This window comes from Canis lupus, chromosome 8 (assembly GCF_003254725.2).
Source record: "Canis lupus dingo isolate Sandy chromosome 8, ASM325472v2, whole genome shotgun sequence".
Classification (NCBI taxonomy): Eukaryota; Metazoa; Chordata; class Mammalia; order Carnivora; family Canidae; genus Canis; species Canis lupus.
The window spans coordinates 50,158,617-50,180,702 of record NC_064250.1 but is presented as its reverse complement, the minus strand read 5'-3'; the positions used below and the strand labels follow the sequence as shown (position 1 = coordinate 50,180,702).

General features: G+C 52.5%; 1 protein-coding gene across 10 annotated transcripts in view; it reads right to left on the bottom strand.

Moving 5' to 3' along the window:
- The window catches only part of TMEM63C (transmembrane protein 63C), a 130,638-nt gene that overhangs the window by 20,302 nt on the left and 88,250 nt on the right, over positions 1-22,086 (bottom strand). For all 10 annotated transcript variants that reach the window (XR_007412730.1, XM_049113747.1, XM_049113746.1 and 7 more), the window contains 7 exons: positions 16,836-16,994; positions 16,216-16,295; positions 15,740-15,821; positions 10,507-10,544; positions 4,727-4,869; positions 3,311-3,359; positions 1,439-1,547 (listed from right to left, as the gene is read on the bottom strand). Coding sequence is in view for 9 of the 10 variants with exons in the window: in XM_049113747.1 (XP_048969704.1) it covers positions 1,439-1,547; positions 3,311-3,359; positions 4,727-4,869; positions 10,507-10,544; positions 15,740-15,821; positions 16,216-16,295; positions 16,836-16,982 (648 nt within the window). In the remaining variant the exon portion in view is untranslated. The remainder of the gene's footprint in view (positions 1-1,438; positions 1,548-3,310; positions 3,360-4,726; positions 4,870-10,506; positions 10,545-15,739; positions 15,822-16,215; positions 16,296-16,835; positions 16,995-22,086) is intronic.

Sequence of the window (22,086 nt, the reverse complement as noted above, 5' to 3'; positions counted from 1 at the left end):
CTGAAGTAGCTGAGTCCAGACTGGTCAAGGGTGCCCAAGCCTCCATGCTTGCAGGCCAAAGCATTCGGGGTAGCCTCTCAGAGGTATGAGGATTTGCATTCTGGGATGGGTTAGAGTGTATTGGTCCTTTAGGATGGATGCCATCAAGGGAGGGAGAGAATCCTATTACACTGAAGCTCTGAATGGCTGAGGACAGAGCCCAGGGTGTTAGTCTGCACCGTTCCCCTTTGTCACCAGAGCCAGGACAGCCCAAATACCCTTCCCTTGCTGGTGCTGGTACTAGTGCTGATGCTGGTGCTGGAGCTGGGTCTGGGTCTGGAGTTGTAACTGGTACTGGAGCTGGGGCTGGGCCTGGGGTTGGAGCTGGTACTGGAGCTGGTGCTGGTGCTAGAGCTGGGACTGGGACTGGGCCTGGGGTTGGAGCTGGGGCTGGGCCTGGGACTGGGCCTGGGACTGGGGTTGGAGCTGGATCTGGGGCTGAGGCTGGGGCAGGGGCTGAGGCTGGGGCTGGGGCTGGAGTTGGAGTTGGAGCTGGGCCATATGGGTGTGGGTGTGGGCTTGGGCAGGCAGCACTGCTGGGCCCACCTGCAGCCCCTCAGCTTCACCTCTACACCCTAAGGGCAGCTGTGCACTTTAAACACCGGGGCTGCCAATGTCAGGGAGCAGGTGTGTGAAGAGGTAAGGCCCCAGATGCGCCTCAACCAGTGATGGACAGGTTGTTGGTAGAAAAGTGCCCGACTGCTCCCCTAGGCTGGGAAAACTCTAGGGTGCATGTCCTATCGGACTCCCAGGGCAGTGTGAGCCTCTCCTTGACGGCTCCCTCTTACCTGAACCTTATTTTCCATCTCACTTCCCCACCCTCTAGAGTTTTTCCTAGGAGCCACTTTTAGAATAAGTGAACGCTGTGGCAAACCCTTATCTTAGGGCCTGCTTGGGAGCTGGGGTGGGGGTGACCCAAACCAGGACAGTGGGGACACGGAGGCCAGTCCCTGGGGGGCGGGGTCTCTGACCTCAGAACTATGGAAGGGCAAGGAACTTGGGAACTCCCCAGCAGGGGGCGCTGAGCACTCAGGATGGAAGCCCCTTGCTGGTCCAGGGGTTTGTTAACCCTTTAGTGGTGGGAGGTGGGGGTCCAGAGGTCTTCAGAGGGGGGTGGGGGCAGCAGGGCACAGGCATAGGATGCACCTGGGAGCAGCTGTTTACCAACCAGTGTAGAAGTGTTTCCATGGTTTACCGACCAGGAGAGCTGTGCTAGGTGCCAGGTACTGATCCACTGGGCTAAGGGGAAGAGGCTTGCCCTGCTCAGGTGAGACTGCCCCCCACAGGTGTGCAGAATGTGCCCAACTGGGATGCCTCTGAGGGCGGGGAGTGGGGAGGTCCAACGGGGGAGCTTCTGGCTGGGAGAGAACAGTTCTGGGAGTTCTTTCCACTTACTCACCCTGTAGCTCCTCTTGGGCACAAACCCTAAACAGTGATGAGCCATGAAGACGAGGTTAAGGAGGAAGTAGAGGAAGGAGAAGCAGCTGTGCAGCCACAGAACCTTACTCCTGCCAGAAACAAGACACAGGAGGGATGAGAACACCCTCTCCCACCCCATACGGTGCCCCCTGGGCCACCCTCTGGTGCTTCCAGACACTCGGGCACCTTGGAATGGGATGGCCATGGTCAGAAGGGGGTGTCCCACGCCAGGTACTGAAGACTAACATTTATTGGGTACTTCCTATATGCCAGACCCAGGGTGGGTGGGACTCAATGCTTTCTGTACATTCTCTCACTAGACTCTCATGCCGTATGAAGGGGGCACTGTGACTATCTTCATTTTATCTATAGGGAACTGAGGGTCAAGGTGGCGGGGGACCTGCCCGAGGTCACCCTAGCTGTGGCAGCACTGGGCGGCGGAAGCACTGGGGCTCCTCGCGCTGTATTGTGCTGCTGGCGGCTCCCGCTCAGGCTCCCACGGCTGCCCAGTGGAGGGCCGTGTGACCTCTCTGGTGGGGAATGGGGGGGGTCATACTCAGGCCCAGAGGGAGGAGGGCCCGGCAGATTCGCTCTGCTTCTCCTGGAGTAGCAAGAGTGGTGGCATTAGGGCTTTGGGCTCATATGATGCTGTCCCAAGGCATCTGGCCAAGAGGACTGTTCAGAAATAGGGCCCTCCATATTTGGTGCAGTTTGAGAAGAGCAGAGCTGCCTTGCTTCAAAATATCTCCTCACCACTGGTCCCACGGGCATTTCACCTAGCATTCCCTGTCCCTGTCCAGCTGGATGTCTCACTTCTCCGTTTCTTCAGAGGGGCAGGGTTATGTGGTCTCTCAGGGACACGCCAGCTCTCTGCCAATATGGATTGATGGATGTTGAAGGGTTTTCCCTGCCCTATTAAAATTAACATCTTGCTGGGAAGCTGTAGGTACCTTGCACCAGCGGCTGGCCTGGGAGAAGCTGGTGAGCTCTGCTCTGGTACTGGCAGCACCAGGGGAGGAGGTGGCTGGAGGGGGAGGCAGGAGGATGCCACAGCCCCATTCTGCTGATTTTGGAGCTCGACAGATTGCAGGGTTTGGGGGGCAGAGGGGCAGGGGTGGGGCAGGGGAAGTGGGGCAGGAATGTGTGAAAGCCCACTCACACCTGCTGGACCTGCTGCATCAGCTTTGTCAGGAAGTCGGCCACACGTGGCCGAGACACCCAGGGGGCCTGGTTTCTCAGCAGGGACCGGCAGGGCCATACCTGGCTCAGTACACATTGATTTAACCACCAACTGGGTGGGATGCTGTTCAAATCCATGAATCATGTCCAACAGCTGTTCTTCCTCAACAGACCAGAAATGAAGCTTGGGGTGGGCATGCACTGCCCCAGATTCAGGGCCAGCTAATGGCAGAGGTGGGGCATGAAGCCAGGTCATGTGGTTCCTCGGTCCCTTCCACCCCCACTATGGGAATTGGGTCTACGCTTTATTCACTATATGACGGTTGATTTGCACTATTTTGTGAGCAGGAAATAATAGCTTAAGCCTCTACTTCCTACAGAGTCCTTGCCACTTGGGTGCTGGACATATTAAACAAACAGGAACCATCTTTCCAAGTTTTTAGGAGTGGCCAGTTTGTTACCTCTTACAGATCCAGGGACACTGAGGCAACAAGAGTCCCGTCCCGCCAAGAGAATGCAACTTCTGGCCTCCCACTCAGTACACAGGTCCCAAGGAAACCAGGCCTTTCTTATCAGCAAAGCAGTGCCCACATTTCCAACCCACACATTGGACCTTCTCTCCCCACTGATGCCCCAGCCTGTAGAACGGGAGGTAAGAGGCGCAGGTACCTACTCTATGGAGACATTGACAATGGTGGTCCGACCAAAGTGGCTACTCCAATCTGGAAGAGAAGAAAGTGGCTGACCTCAAGGCCAGTTTCTTGGCTGAGCAGGGTGGTCGCTCAAATTCAAGGTTGCCGAATGAACGCCTGGGGTCTGGAGACGCTTGCCCACGTCCTGCCCTTCCTTCTCGTTCCCCAGAACTTGCCCCCAACTCCCAACAAAACCAGCAGAGGCCTCTTCTTCTCCCTGGGACTGCTGGTTCAGGCTCTATGGCTGTGCTGTGAGACGAAGTCTTGGTGTGGCATCCCCAGTGTCCAACTGGAGCATGTCAGGCACCAGAAAATGCTCATTGAAGGAGCCTGGGGCCCCGCCTCAGTGGAGGGATGAAACCAGCAAGGCTGTTAACCCTGGCAACCATCACAATAAGAATGTCCCATTGCCTCCTTCAGACAGACTACATCCTTCTGGCAAAGTGTGTTAGTTTGTCAGTTTAGACATCTCTGGATGTTATGAAATGTGCCCAGAAATCCTGCATTAGTATAACATACATATTATAAAATATAGCCAACACACTAGCTCTTAGGAAGAGAATCTGGAAAGACAGAGGTTGCTTACTCTGGTGGCCATATTTGGTGGCACAGATGTTGGATGCCACCTTGAATTAGCTGAAGCTTACCTGTGGCTGAGGAGAGACAGACATGTGAGGAACCAGGGTACCACTGGCTGCCACCTGGGCATTTGGGGTGCTAAACTATACCACCCAGTTACACAGCCTCCAGCTCTGCCCATCCTCATAGTTCTACATGAAATCCTGGCTGTTATTCGCTGAGTGCTCACTATGTGCTAGGCACTGGCCATACATTCTCTCCCAACCCCCATAGCTGAGGACCCAACGCCCAGGGAGATTGATCTGCTGAATATAAACTGAAATAACTTGCTAGATTGGGCGAAGGTATTTTCTGGGAAGCAGATATGGGTCAAAGTCAGGGAATCAAATTTTTCTGTCTTTGAAGCCCAAACCAACAATGTCAGCCTGTCAAAAGGACTTGTCCCTTTTATGACAAGTGTAGCAAGACTTCCCAAGAGACCAACTTTGCACTTCCAGTGCTGTGTCTGCCCCAGTGGAGGTGGGGAAAGATCAAGTGCAGGGATCTTTGCAGTAGATCACATGCCATAAAAAGGCCTAGCAAGCACCTGGCCAATTTCATACTGAATTACTACCACGTGCCTGCCATGTGCCAGGTCCTGGGCCAAACTTGTTCTCCACTTGGGGGAACTAAAGTTTGGGTTGCCTCAGGTCCCACAACGAATTTTGAGAAGTGGAATTAAATTTTGGGTTTCTAGACTACCAAGACCCAAGCTCTGTCCTGCCTACTGGGCTGCCCTTGTAGTGGCCCAGGCCCTGGGTGCACTGAGCTCCACCTACCCAGAACGGTTCCGGTGTAGTTGATGGGCAAGATGATACCCAAGGAGGGGATGCAGAGTATCAGCACAAAGATGATGAGGTGATACTGGAACATGATGTAGGTGCGGGCATCGTCTCCACACTTGCTGATCAGATCCTCATTCCTGGAAGAGACACATAGACAAGGATCATCCTCAGGGGGCCGATATGGACACAGACTAAGCTAGGCGGGGAGGGGGAGGTGGGGGGGGAGGGAAGAGGGAGATTAGGAAGAGAAGATTATCACCCTATGCCCAAGTTTTTATTTTTATTTTTAGAAATATCACCCTTTATCTCAAAGCCTCTATCATGTCTGAAATGTATTTCACTGAATTTCACAGGCATGTCCAAGGCAGAAGCTATTACAGACACACACTTGGGAATCCAGAAGCACTTTTTTTTTTCAGAAGCACTTTTGAAATCAACCATCCATTCCATCTTTTATTGCTTCCTCATGCATGTTGAGTGCTTGCTATGGGGCGCGCACCAGACAAACCACTAGGGATAGCAGGATGCACCCTATTTCTTTTCTCTTTTAACTTGTAAATTAAAAGGGAATCTTTAAAGTCATAGGGAGACATCACTCCACATTGCCAGATTGGCCAAAATTAGAAAGTCAGACAATACCAAGTGTTGGTGAGGGTGGGGGTGGGGGGCACGGGGAGCTCTCCCACACCCACGGGCATGTAGTCTGGCACCGCCACTTTGGCAAACAGTGGGTATTATCTAAGGAAATTGAATATATGCACTCCCTATGACTTAGCAACTCCCACCTAGTTTTATTTCCAGTAGAAACACATATACATGTGTATCAAGAGACATGTATAAGAACCTCAGATGCCCAGCCCCAAACAACCTAAATGTCTACTGAAGGCAAAAATGGACACAAGAATTGTGAGCCATAGGGGTGCTTGGCTGGCTCAGTCGGTGGAACGTGTGACTCTGGATCTCAGGGTTATGAGTTAAGCCCCACATTGGGTATGGAGCCTACTTAAAAAAAAAGAATTGTGAGATATATATGTATACATATGAGATATATGTATAATGATATATATAGATAGATGATATATCACATAATATGTAGAATGAAATACTATACAGAGATAAAAATGAATGACCATAATTGAACTTCATAAACACAATATTGAGTGAAACACCCAGGCACAAACAAATACATACTGAATGTTTTCAGACACGAAGTTCAAAAACAGGCAATACTGAACAACGGAGTTAGAAGTCAGGGTACGGGGCAGCCCTGGTGGCACAGCGGTTTAGCACCGCCTTCAGCCCAGGGCCTGGTCCTGGAGACCTGGGATCGAGTCCCCCGTCAGGCTCCCTGCATGGGGCCTGCTTCTCCCTCTGCCTATGTCTCTGCCTCTCTCTCTCTCTGTGTATCTCTCATAAATAAATAAATAAAATCTTTAAAAAAAAAAAAGTCAGGGTACGGGTTGCCTTTGGAGAGTGAGAAGTGAGTGGGAAGGGACAGGAAGGGGGGCATTGGGAGGAAGCAGGAGGAGGGCTCCTGGAGTATTGACAATGTTCTAATCCTTGACCTGCTTTGCTATAAACTGAGCTGGACATTGATTTTTTTGTGTACTCTTCCATATGTGTGTTGTACTTCAAAAAAAAATTTCAAAGTAGCACATGCTTACTATAGAATTTTTGGGAAATAAAAGGAGAAGAAAATCATCCACCTACAATCTCAATCAGCCTAAGATAATGACTGTGAAGCACTTTGGTTCATTGCCTTTAGGTTTTTGTTGTTGTGATGATTTAACTTCGTGACCATAGTATAAACAGCATCGGATGTATTGCTGTGTTGCTCAGCATTTAATCTAAAGCCTTTTCTGAACATTTCACATTTTGTCTTAAATGTCTGCACGGCTGAACAGTGATAACAGTGACAGTGGCACTGACGGAGCACGGGTTCACACTCAGCACCAGGGTGGCCCCGACCCCATCGGTGGGCGAACCAGAGTTTACTCACCCTCACTCCAATCAGGCTTGTAGATTGTGTGCAACTTCTAGCATCCAGTCCAGGATTCAGATTTATTTTTAAACAATACTATAAAGAGCATATCTTCAAGGCTTTTCAATATTCCCCATTTAGGGAATTATTTAGAGCTCTCGATTTTTTTTTTTTTTTTTTTTTAACTGCAAGCAGTTAAAATACTTCCTGGCCTGGACTTGAGAATTAAATCCCAAGAATGGAGTGGGTGGGAATTGGCGAGAAGGCTGGGTGCCAGAGAGCGGGAATGAAGGGAGGGTCCTGCTGCAGGCTGGGGTGCCAAGACCTGGTCACCTGATGGAGTGTGCCTCTGAGGCGGGGGGCACAGAGAGCCTCTGTCTGATCTCCAGTTGGGAGCAGAGCAGGGCTGGGGGGCCAAGGACACAAGGATTTCCTTCCTGCTCCCCACCCTGGGCTCACTGCTCCGTCTGTCTCCCCGTCTCTCTGGGGGGGAAGTCAGGCTATCCGCCTTACAGCAGCCTGCCTTACAGCTCCGGGGGAAGCTGTAGTTCTGAGTCTGTCTGGATTCCTCTACTTCATTCTTCCTCTTCTCAACCACGATGTTCCAGCCACCACCCTCTTCCTCACAATAAATCTCCCCTTGGCTCTGATCGCTTCCCTTCCCCTGCCTCTTTCTGGAGACCAACTGGATCCACTGTCCTCTCTTCACCTACTCACTCTTCTTCCCCTGGAACCACAACAGGTTCAAGTGCACATGGGCCACTCTGAAATACAAGAAATTCCTCAAGCCTCCATTCCCTGACTTGTTTCCCCTGAAGAGCCAGTCAACACCTTCACCCTCCCTCTTCCCACCTGCCTCTTCCTCTGCCTCTACTTTGTGGACAGCTTACCCTGGAATGGCCCCCCCAATGCAGACCCAAATCACTGCCGTCCACGCCCTCTTCTTACTCTCATTCCACTCAACCCAGAGCTGCGAGCTGCGGGCCACACCCTCCTGGGTCCTCGAAGCCCGTGGTGGCTTCGGTAAGTCCAGGCCCTAGAGATTGCACCCTCTTCCTCCTGCCCCATCTGTAGATCTTGCCCCCATCTCTTTTTCAATCTTGCTCCCACAACTTCAATTATGGCCTCACGCACCCACCTCTGGCTCTGACCTTCCTTGGAAGCTTTAACTAACCCTGTTTTTCAATAGCTTGCCGGCAACTCATGGTTTGCCCTGGCCTCTCTCATCCTTCTCCCGACTCCTCATATCTCACCAGCTCCCAGAGAGTGGCATGGCTATCTTCCCCAGAGACCAGACCCGGATCACTCCTTTTCTAAACCAGTTGAAAGCCAGATGGAGACCCATAGACTGCAGCCCCATGATCTCTCTCCATCTGTCCCCTCCCTTCGTCAGCACCACTTCTTACCCAGGCATGGGAGAAGCCTCCTCAGGTGCTCACTTTGCCTCTGGACTTTCTCAACTGCCAGTCCCCCCAGCCCATACTTCTGCCTACAAATAGGTTCTCATTCTGAGGATTCTGCTAAAAAAAAAAAAAAGAAAAAGAAAAGAAAGGAATTGGCTCTCTACTGCCTCTAGATCAAAGCCCAGGATTCTCAGCATGGCAGTCGAGATCCTCCGGGCTGATCCTTCCAGCCCAATCTTTTAGCCTCTCTCTTGCCATGTTTCCTTGTTTCTAGCCACACCAGACTAAACATTTCTGGATGCTCCCTGCCCATCTCTGCCCCAAACCTTCACTCACAGGGTCCTTTATTTGTGATGGATCCTCCAGGGGGCCTAGTAAGGAAATTCTTCCCATCTTTCAAGGCCTAGTACAAAACTTGCTTCTCCTGAACCCCCTATCCCTGGTTGGAATGAATTTCTTGCTTCCCAAATGCTCTTTGGACAGCAATTATAACCTCCCCATTATGAATTATATTAGTGATTCTTGTTAACATTTGCCTCTCCAACTAGGCTGCCTGGCCTTTGTGCACAGGGGACTCTGGCATCCTTGTCCCTGCTCAGCAAATGTGTCAGGCTATCTTCTAGACACTGCTCTCAAATGCTGCAGGATGCATGGTGCAATAGCCAGCCTTCCTCCCTTCTCGGATGATGTGTTCCCAATGGAGGAGCCTTAGGGTGGAATAGGATAGGGGAAGAGGATCCTCACCCAGACACACACACAACTGTGCATACCAACCTACCCCTGACCTGCAGATCCAGGTATGCACACCTGAACAGCTGCACACACAGATGTGCACCAACGTATTGATGTGCTTCTTAATATCTCATATTTGCACACACACCACAGAGACACCTACCACGCAAAGTGTTCTATTTTGTGAGCTTGTGCATGCCTTAAAAATTACCAAAGCCAGAGTGCCTGGGTGGCTCTGTTGCTTAAATGTCTGCCTTCAGCCAGGTCATGACCCCAGGGTCCTGCGATTGAGCCGTGTTGGGCTTCCTGCTCAGTAGGGAGCCTACTTCTCCCATTCCCTCTGCCCCCCCCCCCCCCCCGGCTCCATCTCTCTCGCTCACTCATACTCTCTTTCAAATATAAAAATAAAATCTTTTTGAAAAAGTTACCATAGCAAAGCCAGAGAAGGTGCCAAGAAATAAACTATTTCCCCTCCACTCCCCTTTACATGTGGCTAGGATCTCTGAACCGCACACAAACTAACTGTATCACTTCCTAGGGGCTCTGATGAATGACAAGGAAGACTGGGGTGGAGGGAGGCAAGGCCATGGGGACTACTCCTCCATCAGTAGGGTTGGAGCTCCAACACCAGAGGCCAATGGTCCTGAGCCCAGCTTAGGATCCCCAGGGCTCAGGCCAGGTGCCTTGTGCCCCCTTCAGAAGGTCTGGAGAAAGAGAGGTGCCCTGAGGTGGCTCATGGGGGTACGGTGGGGTCTCAGGGGAAATGTATGAATGAGGCCCTTGACTAGTGGGCCTGGAGGCACACGAAGGAGGAAGTCCTTTGAGCCTTTGCCAGGAATGCAAATTAGCAGGCCCTGTCAGGCCCCTTGCTGCGGTGGCCTCTGAGTGGCAGCTGGGGGGCACCCCAAGGTAGGCACACCAGGCAAGAGAGGGCCCTGAAGGAGGGGTTTGAAAGATGGGCAGGGCAGAATGCATGGGGGATATTTAGGGAGTGCCCGGGAATGGACAGGGCTATGAGGTGGAGGCAGAGCTGTGTGCATGGGCATGAGTGTGTGCACATGTATACACGGACATCCACACAGTGGGGGCAAAGGGTTCTGGAAGGTGCTCAGCTGAAGCTGGGCAGAAGCAGGAGCATGGAGTCAGAATCCTGAAGCATGGGAGAATCAGGAGAAAACAGCTGACCTGGGGTTGGTCTCCTTCCCAAGTGGGGTCTGGCCCTAAAGAGACCCAGGAGGCCCGGCAGGCAAGGGGCTGGCCCTCGGTAATCAGAGCTGAGGCAAGAGGAAGTGCGCCCTTCTGCCCAGTGTTTTCTTTTCCATTTCAATATGAGGAAAGATGGTCACAAAAATAAAGCAAAGAGCAATGCAGGAAGAATTTCTTTTTCCTAGTGTGGAGGTCATAAAAGCATGTTTTTATGTGTGAGAAAGTGGTCCTCTTCTGAGGGCTGCAGGCCAGGTCCAGTTCTCATTTCCCGCCCCAGGAAGCCCAGAGAGCATCCTCTGTCTGGGCTGGGCTAAGATGGTCAGGGTGCAGGGGTGGGGATTGGGGTGCAAAACTCAGGTCCCAGGCCCAGACCTGCAGGGCAGCAGGTGCTACCCTCATCGTCCCCCCCGTAAGGCAGCTGCTGGACAAGCTCAGAAGGTTCGGGCACTTACTTCATGGTGACAGTGTTGAAGAACCAGGAATAGAAGCCCTGGGGAGAAAGGAGAGAACATGTGAGAAAATCCAGGCCCGGGGCCCCCCTCCTCGGCTGTGGGAACCCAGGCCTCCTTCCAGGCAAGAGATGGCAGCAGGAAAGAGCACAGGTCCTGGAAGCAAGTGGGCTCCATCTGGAATCAGCGGTGACCATCCAAGGAGAGTTCTCCCTGGAAGTGAGCTGTGAGTTGACATTCCTGCCACATGGCATTCTGTTACCATGAAATGGGGGCTTCATGGGCCTTGGGCCAGAGGGAGAGAAGGGACCCTTTGTGGGGTGGATGTCAGCTGCTTTCCATCTGTCGCTTCTTGCTTCCTTCCAGAAAATGCCCCCCACCTCGTGCATGCAGCCTGGTACGCTGACCATGAACTAGGGGTCTTGCCACCAGTGTCAGTTGATGGATGGGAGCATGACCCAAGTGGGGCCAATCAAAATTCTCATAAGGGAATTAGTTAGGGTGTTGTGGGAGGGGCTCGCTCTCTGCCTGAGCTCCTGCACCGTAATGAACACCATGTAGCCCACAGTGGCTTGGTGCCATCTTCAATGTCATGGGCAGGAGCATGTCTGAAAGAAAAAAAAAGCCCACTCAGAGGAGAGAGGTCGTTGGGAGAGGGGATCTTGGTGGCATTGCTGGACTTCCTGGATCTACCTGTATGCAAAAGTAGCCACTTTTCTCAAATTTCCCCCGATTTAAGCCACATACTGCTGTGGGTTTTTTGTTTTTTTTTTTTTTTTCAACACTAGTTTGAGCTGGGTTTCTTCTCTTACACCTGAGAGTCTGCTTGGTTGTGCCCCTCTCTCAGGGTCTTGCTGTCTGGAGTCTCTGGGTGGTGGGGAAAGGCAGCCTCAGCCTTGCAGGTGAGGGGAGGCCTAGAGAGGAAGTCTGCTTGGGAAGAGCGTGCGTGAGGATGGGCAGGGGCCTGTGGCCCCAAAAGCCACCAGATCCAGTGGCTGGTTAAGTTGCCCTGGTGCAGGCTTCCTTCTGGGATCCTGTAGGATTCAGCAAAATCTTGGAAAAGGTTGCAACTCTTGATTGACCCACATCTGATCACAAGCCCATCAATAAAACAGGCAGGCCCACTTGGCTGACATTCCCTGGCCCCACACTGATTGGGGAAGGGGTATTTCCCAAAAGGAAGCCATGGGGGTCGGGCTAGCAAGAAACAGAAGAAAGTTCCTTGCTACCTTTGCTTTAAGGCCCGTTAAGTCCCCTTCCCTGTACTGGGGTTGACTGACAGCCGGATGTCTTCCTCAGGGGGTATCATTTCCCCAGTTATGTCCCTCAGAACTAAGGTAAGGACACTCTCTAAAAGCAGGGGGCTCCTGGCTCAGTGGGTTAAGCATCCGACTCTTGATTTCGGCTCGGGTCATGATCTTGGGGTGGTGAGATCAAGCCCCACATCAGGCTCTGCGCTCAGCATGGAGTCTGCTTGGGATTCTCTCCCTCTCTCCCTCTGCCTCTCCTCTTCTAAAAAAATTAATTAAAAAAAAAAATAAGGACTGACATTGAGGTATGAGTCAGAGCCATGCCGATGCCAGGGAAGGGGCAAACTGCTAAATTAAGAACTGGGCTGAAAAGTCTGACCACCTGCCCTGCACTGGAGGGTCTTTCTCCACCACCCACCTTTGGGCAAACAGGAGTGATTTATTTAGGGAGCAAGTAGGTTCGTTGACGGTCCCTAGTGGGCGTGCACAGTGGAGGATATACCTTCCTGGGAATCCCTTCCACCCCTTCTACAGCAGGTGCAAAGGTATATACCACACTTGGCACGTGCATATCATGGAATTCTCACAGGACAGAACTGGCTGTCCAAGGGTAGAGGTCATGCGTAGAAGTGTGGTCTACGTGCCTGTGAATATTGCACAGACACAGACGTGTGAGCAAGCCTGTGGAATCGTTGTCTCTTCTCTCACAAAGGGCACACATGCTCCCCTACATGTACATCACGGCTATGAAAGGCATAAACCATTCAGAAAACTGAGCAGCTGCACAGGGGGCCTAAGAACAGATGCTGCCTCTCCTCTTGCCCCACCCTGTAGGGAATGGCCACAAGCTCCCAGGAGCCAGCTCAGCTGACCAGAGTGACAGCGGTGAGTTCATTGCACCTCTCTTGGTGGCCCCGCCCTCCTCACTCCCACCACATGGGGTAACAACCCCTTCGCTTCCCCCAGGCCACTCTGGCCCGGCTGAGGCTCCAGTATCCTGGCTGTGGTCCTCCAGGGCCACCTCACCCTCCAGGGGCCACCCTGCCTGTCTCATTTCTACCTCTGCAGTTTGACTGCCATACTGTTGCCATCATGATTTCTCAGAGGTTTTTAAAATAAATTATCTTTTTTGCCATTGTCAAAAAAAAAAAATCCCAACCCAAGTGATATTTCTTTTTTTTTTTTACGACAGAGTTTTTTTTTTTTTTTAAAGATTTTATTTATTCACAGACACAGAGAGAGAGAGGCAGAGACACAGGCAGAGGGAGAAGCAGGCTCCATGCAGGGAACCTGATGTGGGACTTGATCCCGGGTCTCCAGGATCACACCCCAGGCTGTAGGTGGCGCCAAACCACTGCGCCACTGGGGCTGCCCCCAAGTAATATTTCTAAAAATAAACCTGAGAACCACCTTGTAAGGTAGGTGTGACTGTCCTTATTCTATGGAGAGACTCTGAGAGACAAACTTGTCTGAGGCTTGCCCCACAGCTTGGGGCAGATGCTGGCAGGGAATGGGACCTGGTCTCTTGGAGGGATGATGATGGAAGGAATATGGTTCTACTCACTCACTGCCTCCAACAAATACATCTCACGTGCTCATTGCATGGAGAGCGGGACTGGGTGCGGGGACAGCGGTGGGCAAGCTCAGGTCAGCGGCTGCTGTCACCGGGGGATCAGCAGGCTAGACTGATCTGGTAGGAGAGGTGCTGTTACAGACTGGGTTAAGAGCTCTGACGGAGGGGCACCTGGGTGGTTCAGTGGTCGGGCGTCTGCCTTTGGCTCAGGTTGGGATCCTGGGATCAAGTCCTGCATCGGGCTCCCCACAGGGAGCCTGCTTCTCCCTCTGCCTGTATCTCTGCCTCTCTCATGAATAAATAAATAAAATCTTAAAAAAAAAAAAAAAAAAGCTCTGAAGAAAAAGAATGCATTCTCCACGGGTGGAGAACAAAAGATCTGGACCCACATGGGGAGGATGGGGCTCCTGGGGAAGCAATGCTGGGGCTGAAATCAGAACAAAGGGCCAGTGTGTCAGTCCTGAGAGGGACTACTGGGAAGGCGGATGGGGAAGAGCAGGTGAAAGGCCCTCTGGGGTGGGGGGAGGATGTGGCACCTCTGGGGATCTAAAAGGTGGCCAAAGTGGCCAGGGACGAGGGAGTTGGGAGGAGCAGGACAGACTGGACAGGTGGGCAGGAGACTAAAGCATGAGGCCACAGCAAGGCACCTGCACTTTATCCCAAGAGCACCAGGAAGCCATTGAAGGTTGACACCAGGGAATGTGTGTCCCCAGTCATGGGGATCGCTTTGGATGCAGGTGGAAACGAGTGGGGCAGGATTGGTTAGGCGCCACCCTGGTCATCCAACAAGAGACTGATGGGGGCCTGGCGGGGGGTGTGAGGGGAGAGCTGGAAAGGAACAAGGTTGGGAATTTGACGACCATACACCTTCCCATATCAACATCTTGGTAATGGACTGGCTGTCCCTGGGGGCCTGGGCCCCACCAAGGGGGTGCACCTGGGTGGGCGGTAGGCAGAGTCTGAGACCAGGGATCTAGGAGCAGGTAGGTGGAGGGATATCGTGGCATGTTTTGGACATAATCAATCCCAAATGCCTTTACAATATCCATGTGGAGATCTTTTGAAGGCCACTGGATAGATGTATCTAGAGCCCAGAGGGAGTTTTAATTGGAGACAGAAAAAATGTAGGAGGGGTCTGCAAAAAGATGGCAGTTGAGGCCATGAGTATGGGTGACACTGCCCAGGAGAGCGAGGAGGGGGTCTGGGACCAGCTGTGGAGGAGGAGCCCACAGAGGGGACAGAGAGGAACAGGCGGGTGGCAGAAGGAAACCCAGAGAGTGTGATGTCACAGAGGCAACTGCCAGCACCTGTTCAAGCAGGGGACAGTCTACAGGGCCAGATGTTTCTGAGAAATCAGATGAGATGAGAACTCAGGCAAGTCCATCAGACTGCATGGGGTGGGACAACCGATGACCTATCTAGGTGGGATGGAGGGCTGGAAGCCCCAGTGCCAGGGTCGAGGAGTGAGAGTGAGGAAGTAGAAAGCACAGGTGCAGGCTGCTCTTTTGGTTTTGCTATGATGGGGCAGAGGGAGACAGGCAGGCATGGGCTGTGGTAGGGCCATGACTGTCCCCGCCACCATCTGTAACACCCCGGCTCTGCCCCAGGACGGGGTAGTGCCTTCCCTGCCCCTTTGGGAGTTTGTGCACTGACCACTATCATTATTTTATTTTATTTTATTTTATTTTATTTTATTTTATTTTATTATTTATTTTATTTTATTTTATTTATTTATTTTATTTTATTATTTTATTTTTTATTTTTTATTTTTTTTTTACTGACCACTATCCTATGGGCATCTGTCTGCGCATGTCTCACCCAGGGAGAAAGCCCCATGAAGCAGGACTTGCTACATTCTGTCCCCTGCCTGGTCCCCAGACCAATGTGGCTCAGAGCAGGTGCACCATGGCAACCAGCTAAGCAAATGGACAAGCTCGGGTGGGGGATTGGCGTCTGACAGGCAAGAGAAGGAAGAGGAGATGGGGCTCCACCGAGCAGAGTTGGGTGGCAGGAGGTTAAGGGAATCCCTGCCTGATGTGAGGGATTTCCTATGTACAGGGGGAGGTGAGTCCTTGGCTCAGAGTGGGGGCTGTGATGAGGGTTGGAGACTTGAGAAGAGAGGGAAAATTAGTTTTAAAAATCCTTTTAAAATATTAAAATTAAAAATATATATATTAAAATTAAGGAACTCTTGCTTGGCACCCTAGGATGTAGGAATGGTTAATAGCTCCATCTTTCCTATGGGGAAACTGAGGCCTGGCAAGGCTGAGGAATGCGTCCACAGTCGCGTTGCCAGGTTGGATGTAGCTGGCTGCAAAGCCCCTGAGTATAATAGGCCCACTTCTGCCTGCATACGCAGGGCTGCCGCCCAGAGCCAGGAACCCCCTGGACCTAGGCCCACCCCAGCACTCACCTTGTCCTTGTGTTCCATCTCTAGGGAAATATCTGAGGGAGACGTCTTCTCACTCTGCTCCCCGTAGATCAGCGAAGTCAAGCTGCAGCCAGGAAAAGCAGTGAGCAAGGAGGCGGGAAAGGAGAGAAAAGGCCTCAGGCCTTGCTGTCACTCTGGCTTCCCGGCCAAGAGCTGTGGGACCCTCCTGCCCGGTACCAGACACGCCTCAGCTAGTATGCCAAGCACACAGCTCTGGGGACAGACAGTAATCACTCCTGTTGCCGGGTGCCCAATGTATCTTGGGAGTCACAGGATCCAGAAAGTCTGAGATCTGAGAAAGAAGTGGCCTCATGTCCAGAGACGATGGCCCCTCCCACCAAGTTCTCTTCCTACAACGAGGGTCAGAGCAGGGGCAGGAGTCGGTGCCGCTGTGCCCTGGTGGTGGCGGCACATCCCCCAGGGGAGCAGACTTGTCCTGACCCTCAGCCTCCCCTCACCTGTCATTGTGTATCAGCAGAGCCAAGCGCCCGTAGTCCCACGCAGCTTTCCGGAGGAAGGAGTAAACCAAAATGATGACCTACAGGGCAGGGAAGTAGGGGGAGAGATAGGCCTTCTGTGTGGCTGGCCTCTGCATCCCCATGGGGGAGACCCTGTCCCCCAGGTTCCCAGGAGCTCCCTGGGCTCCCCCACAAGGTGGCCAGCTCTGTTAGGGTAGAGGCCATGCCTTGTCTCAACTCTTGGATGCCCAGCACCCAGCAGCTTCCCAGCACAGAGTGGATTCTCAGAGTTTGCCGAATGAAGGCATCAGTGTCAGGTTTGGAACTATCCAAAAAGAACATTCTGTGAAGAAATCAGCAAGGGGAGAGAGAAGGGAGGCCAAGGGCACTGGCTAGGTGGGCCTCTGGATAGTGGCGCATGGAGGGGAATCTTAGGAATCTGTCTATTCCTGCGGTCCCCTCTTCCCAGGGCTGCCCGGGATGTGACTGACATTCAGAGGTCCCCACCACCAGGGCTGGTGTGCACTTGGAGAGCTGAGACCCCCCCCCAGCGTCACTTGTGACAGTTGGCCAGTGTGCCCCTCCCTGCCTCCCTGCCCACCGCAGAGCCCAGGACTTACCACCCACAAGAAGATGTTGAGGATGAGCACGGTGGGGATGCCCCCAAAGGCCTGCCCCTGCAGGACAGTGCTCCGAGATTGGAAACATTCATCTGTTATGTTCCGTGTCTTTTCTACCATATTCAGGTTGCTCAGCGGGACAGCCATCCTGGGGGCTCCCTGGTGACAAAATGGATGCTCAGATCAGACAACAGAAGCCCTCTCACTCTGTAAATGCAGAAGCCCGCCAGGGTGATGGGGCAAGGTGTACCCAGTACCCATCAGACCCAGGGCCCACAGCCAGCAGTTCCCTCAAACCCATCCAGGGCCGTGATGGAAGAAGAGCCCGGATCCCCTGGGATAGTTTTTATTTTGTACCATTTGCTCCCTTGACCAAAAGAGTTGGCAAAAGCACATCCAAATGGATCTTCTTATTTCTACCTTTGTGAAATCTTTCTTGCATATAAATGAACAGACTTCACAAAGGCAGGTAGGACCCCAGAGTAGAAGTATTCAATTTGGAGAACAGAACTGCATTTGTGGGATGCCCATTCAGACAGGGTCTGACATCCTGTGATTCTCTGATCCAGTTTCTAGGAAAGGAAGGTTCCTAGGACAGAATGAGGTAAAGCTGCAAAGCGCCCAACACATAGCAGTGCCTCAGTAAATGTCACTATCTTAATGTCGAATGGGAACCAGAGAGATCAGCAGCTTGCCCAGGGACCTGAGCCAATCCATTGAGGGCTCATGGTCATGGGCATCAATATTCTCCAGACTTGGGGAAGAATGGGAAGCACAGATGAAAACGGGAAGTGACTGGTAGCTGCTTGAGATTATCTGAGAAGTCGTTCTGGTTTTAAAAGATCATTTGTTTTGGCTCCAGACCTCATCTCACTCTAGGAACTCTTTACTTTTCATCCAAGAAAAGTGGGCTTATTCATTCATTCCTTCATTCCACAAGTATTTAGGCAACAGCTGCCTTGTGCAAGACCGATGCTGGTGATGCATCAGTGAACAAAGGTCAGAGAGAAACCCCTCTCTTGCAGGATCCTAGTGGGGAGAAGCAGTACAGGGGTAAGGGCGAGCTTAGAATGGAAAAGAGGGAGACTGGGAAGGCCTCACTGGGAGGATGACATTTGGACAAAAACCTGAAGAGGGAGCAAACCCCACAGCAGGCACAGCAAAAGGCCTGGGTGTATAAGCTGCTTGGAGTGTTGAAGAAGGGCAAACAGGCCAATATGGCTGGATAGGGGAGAATGAACAGGACGGAGCTCGAGCCAAGGAGTGGCACAAAATGACTTACGTATTACAGGGATCGCTCTGACCCGTGGTTTGAAGATAAATGGGGGAGGGCAAGCAGACGAGTAAAAACGGAGAGGTAATTAGGAGGAATCTGTAGCAAGCCAGGCAAGAGGTAACCAAAGCCAGGACTGGGATAGAAGCAGAGGAGGTGGTGAGAAGTGCTCAGATTTTGGAAGTATTTTGAAGGCGAAGCCAAGATTTGCTGATAGAAGGGATGGTGGGCGGTGGGGCAAAAAGAGAGGAGTCCAGGATGACTCTGAGGTTTCTGGGCCCAGCAACTGGAAGAGGGGAGGTGCCGTTATTGGGTGCAACAGCCAAATAGTGCACGGTAGGGGGTGGTCAGGAGCTGGGTACTGGGCATGCTAAGTGGATATGCCACGTGGGTGGCTGGATACATGAGTCTGCGGCTCAAAGGAGGCTCAGGAGACATAAATGTGAGAGTCAGCAGCAGACAGATGACTCTTAGTGGCATAGGACTGGATCACCAAAGGAGTGAGCGCATGGTGAGGCTCAAAGTCTGAGCCTTGGGATGCTCCATCACAGGGAAGTGAGGTAGGTGAGGAGGAAACAGGAACCAGACTAGAAGAGCAGCCATCGAGGAGGGAGGAATAATGGGAAAGGGTGGTGTCGTGGAAGCTAAGTAAAATGTCTCCAGGAGAACCAAAGGGACCAGTTGTAACTATGTGGTCAAGTACGATGACAATTGAGAATTAGCCATAGGTAAAGCAATGTGGAGGTTTAGTCAGTGGCCTTGCTGGAACAGGTGCAAGAGAGGAGGATGCCAGGAGATGTGGAGCCAGTGGGTGTGAATGATTCCTTCGAAAAGGAACAAGAGTTTGGAAGTGGTTATAATGGGAGAAGCAGCAGTATGTGGCATGCCAATGGGAATGGTCCAGTAGAAAATTAAAAGCTGGTGATGTGGGAGAGATGGGGCATTGCTGGAGCAATGTGAGGACGTGGGAAGGGCTGGGAGCCGGCTCACAAGTGGAGAAGCTGGCCTTGGCCCAGAACTGGATACTGACCGAGAGCAGCAGGAGAGAGGCAGGTGCACAGGTGGAGCTCGTGGGCGCGCCCTCCCACGGCTTCTATTTCTCAGCCTCAGAGGGAACAAGGTCTCAAAGGTGACTGTGCAATGCTGGTGGTGGGCAGATGTGGGATGTTTGAGCACAGGATAAAGGCAGAAATAGAAGTCTAGAGGAGTGATGGAGTGAATGGATTTCAGGAATGTGGTAAGACTGCCAGGCAGCATGAAGGGTCCACTGAGGTTCATGGTCTTGAATTTATAGCCAGAGCAGCCAACTCATCAGGCATTTCTGCCAGCTGTGCTCATCTGGGTGGCTGCAGGTGTGGAAGAGGCAGACAGCTCGACCTAACCAGGCTAGAGGTTTTCCCAGGTAAGTATGAGAATAAGAGAGTTGGAACTATATATGAGGGAGTAGTTTTAATGACTGGCCAGGTAAGGAGAGAAAGGAGACGAGATGGGCGAGGGATGGTGACAGGTGTCAGAGGTCCGGGGAGGTGGAACTGTGGAGCATAACAGACCGCGAGCTGACAGGGAAACAAGCTGTTAGAAGGGATTGGTTACAGACAGTGAGAAGGTCTGGGGCATGACCACGGAATGAATGGGGGAGTGGTGTCAAGGAACTGAGAGGCTGGAATGTCCTTTGTGGATACGTGGATACAGAAATCTGTAAGAATGGAGACCAGACGAATACTGGTGTGACAGTGAGGCAGGAGCTGAACTCTTCTGGGAAGGAGGAGACTGACCTAGTGATGCTTCAGGATAGCTGGTGCCTGTACCAACTCCCCTGTACCAACGACGGGGAGTGGGATGTTCAGGCTGATACCTTAGGTCCAAGGAGCCAGGAGGAAGAAGGAAGGAAGAAGACTCTGGAAATCACAAAGAGGAGCAAGGAAGATGTCTCTCCCATCCCCTGGCCTGAGAGGGTGGTAAGGGAAGTCCTGTCCTGGGGAGTCTCAGGTTCCAGTTTCCGGTGGGCAGGTGAGGTGCTGCAGGACCCAGGGGTGTTTCTGGGCTCTGTGACACTGAATCCCAGTTCAATGCTCACTGGCCACCTTGAGCAAGCTACTTATGGTCTCCCTGCCTCATTTATTCACCTGTAAAAGGGGGGTGGTGTTCGTAACTAGTACCCCCTTCACAGTGCTGCCAAGAGGGATAAATGGATTAAGACTCATCAGTCATGGAGGGCAGCCTGGGTGGCTCAGCGGTTTAACGCCGCCTTCAGCCCAGGTGTGATCCTGGAGACCCGGGTCGAGTCCCATGTCAGGCTCCCTGCCTGGAGCCTGCTTCTCCCTCTGCCTCTCTCTCTCTCAGTGTGTGTCTCTCATGAATAAATAAATACAATCTTAAAAAAAAAAAAAAAAAAGATTTGTCAGTCATGGAGAACAATGCCTGGAACACAGAAGTACCACGTAGGCGCTTATCGAATGAAAAGCAGACCCAGAGCTGAGGGGGGCGGGGGGCGGACAGAGGAACGCTGGCCAGAGTTGGGGAAGCTTGGGGGATGAGGATGGAGAGAGGAATAACGGTGAAGGTGCTGGTGTGCCGGACACAGGAGGTGGCCTGAGGTCTGGGGCTCCCCGTGCTAACTCACAGATAATACAACACAAGAGCCCACCCCCCTGCCGCTCAGATTAGCCTCTAGCTGGAGTGGGGAGCCTCTGGCCTACGTTTTTCTGCTCCTCTTTTGGCCTCGGCTGCCCACGGTTCTATCACCCCAGGTCACTGCTTAGCTCAGGCACACCAGCATGCTCAGCTGAATGTAAACTCATAATGGTTTACACTGAACACAGTACCTTTATTTATTTTTTATTTTTTTAAAGATTTTATTTATTCATGAGAGACAGAGACAGAGAGGCAGAGACACAGGCAGAGGGAGAAGCAGGCTCCGCGCGGGGAGCCCGACGTGGGACTCGATCCTGGAACTCGAGGATCAGGCCCTGGGCTGAAGGCGGGCGCTGAGCCGCTGAGCACCCGGGTGTCCCCAGCACAGCACCTTTAAATGCGGAGCCCCCCGGCCGGAGAAGCCCGAGGACGACCGCGGCAGCGAGCTGCAGTTCTGCCGGCGGCCGCTGGGGGAGCCCGCGCGGAGGGAGCGGCCGGGCGGCGGGGGCGGCGCGTGCGCGCTCGGGAGGCCGGGGGTGGGCGCGGGCCCTCACCTGGGGCTCTTCTGCACGGAGGGGCCGAGGCGGGCCGGGGGCTCCGCGCACCTGCGCGGCAGCTGCGAAACAGCACAGGCGGTGCAGGGACCGCCGGACCCAGGGCCCCGGCCGCGTTCACGCGGCGTCATCCCTCAGGGCGCCCCGCCTCGCCTTTAGGCCCCGGATCCTCAGCCTTCATCACGGGCGTGTTTTGCAAATAGCTTTTCTCGGCCTGTGCCTCTTTTCGTTTCCTTCGCGCTCTCTCAGGAGCGCTGCAGTTTCGGATTTTGACAAAGCCCAATGTAACAAGCTGTCTTAATATGGACCGGGCTTTTGGCATGGTGTCTACGAAATCTTACCTACCCCGAAGTCTTACTAAAGATTTTCTCCCTGGGGCGCCTGGGTGGCTCGGGTCGTGATCCCGGGGCCCTGGGATCCAGTCCCGGGCATCTGCTCCGCCAGGGAGCCCGCTTCTCCCTCTGCCTGTGTGTCTGCCTCTCTGTGTGTGTCTCTCATGAATGAATAAATAAATTCTTAAAATAAGAATACAGATTTTCTCCATTTTCTTCTAAAAAATCATACAGTTTTAGCTCTGACACTAAAGTTGAGGATGAAAAAAAATAAAGTTGAGGATGCATTTTGAGTTAGTTTGCACTGAACGGGAGGTAAGGGACTAAGTTCATCTTTCAGCATGTGGCTATCTGGCTACCCAGCACCCTTTGCTGGATTCTCTTCTTTCTAAAAGGAGGGGAATGGCTGGGAAGCCCCAGTCAGGGCTATCTGGGGGACAGGAGCCAGGCCAGGAATG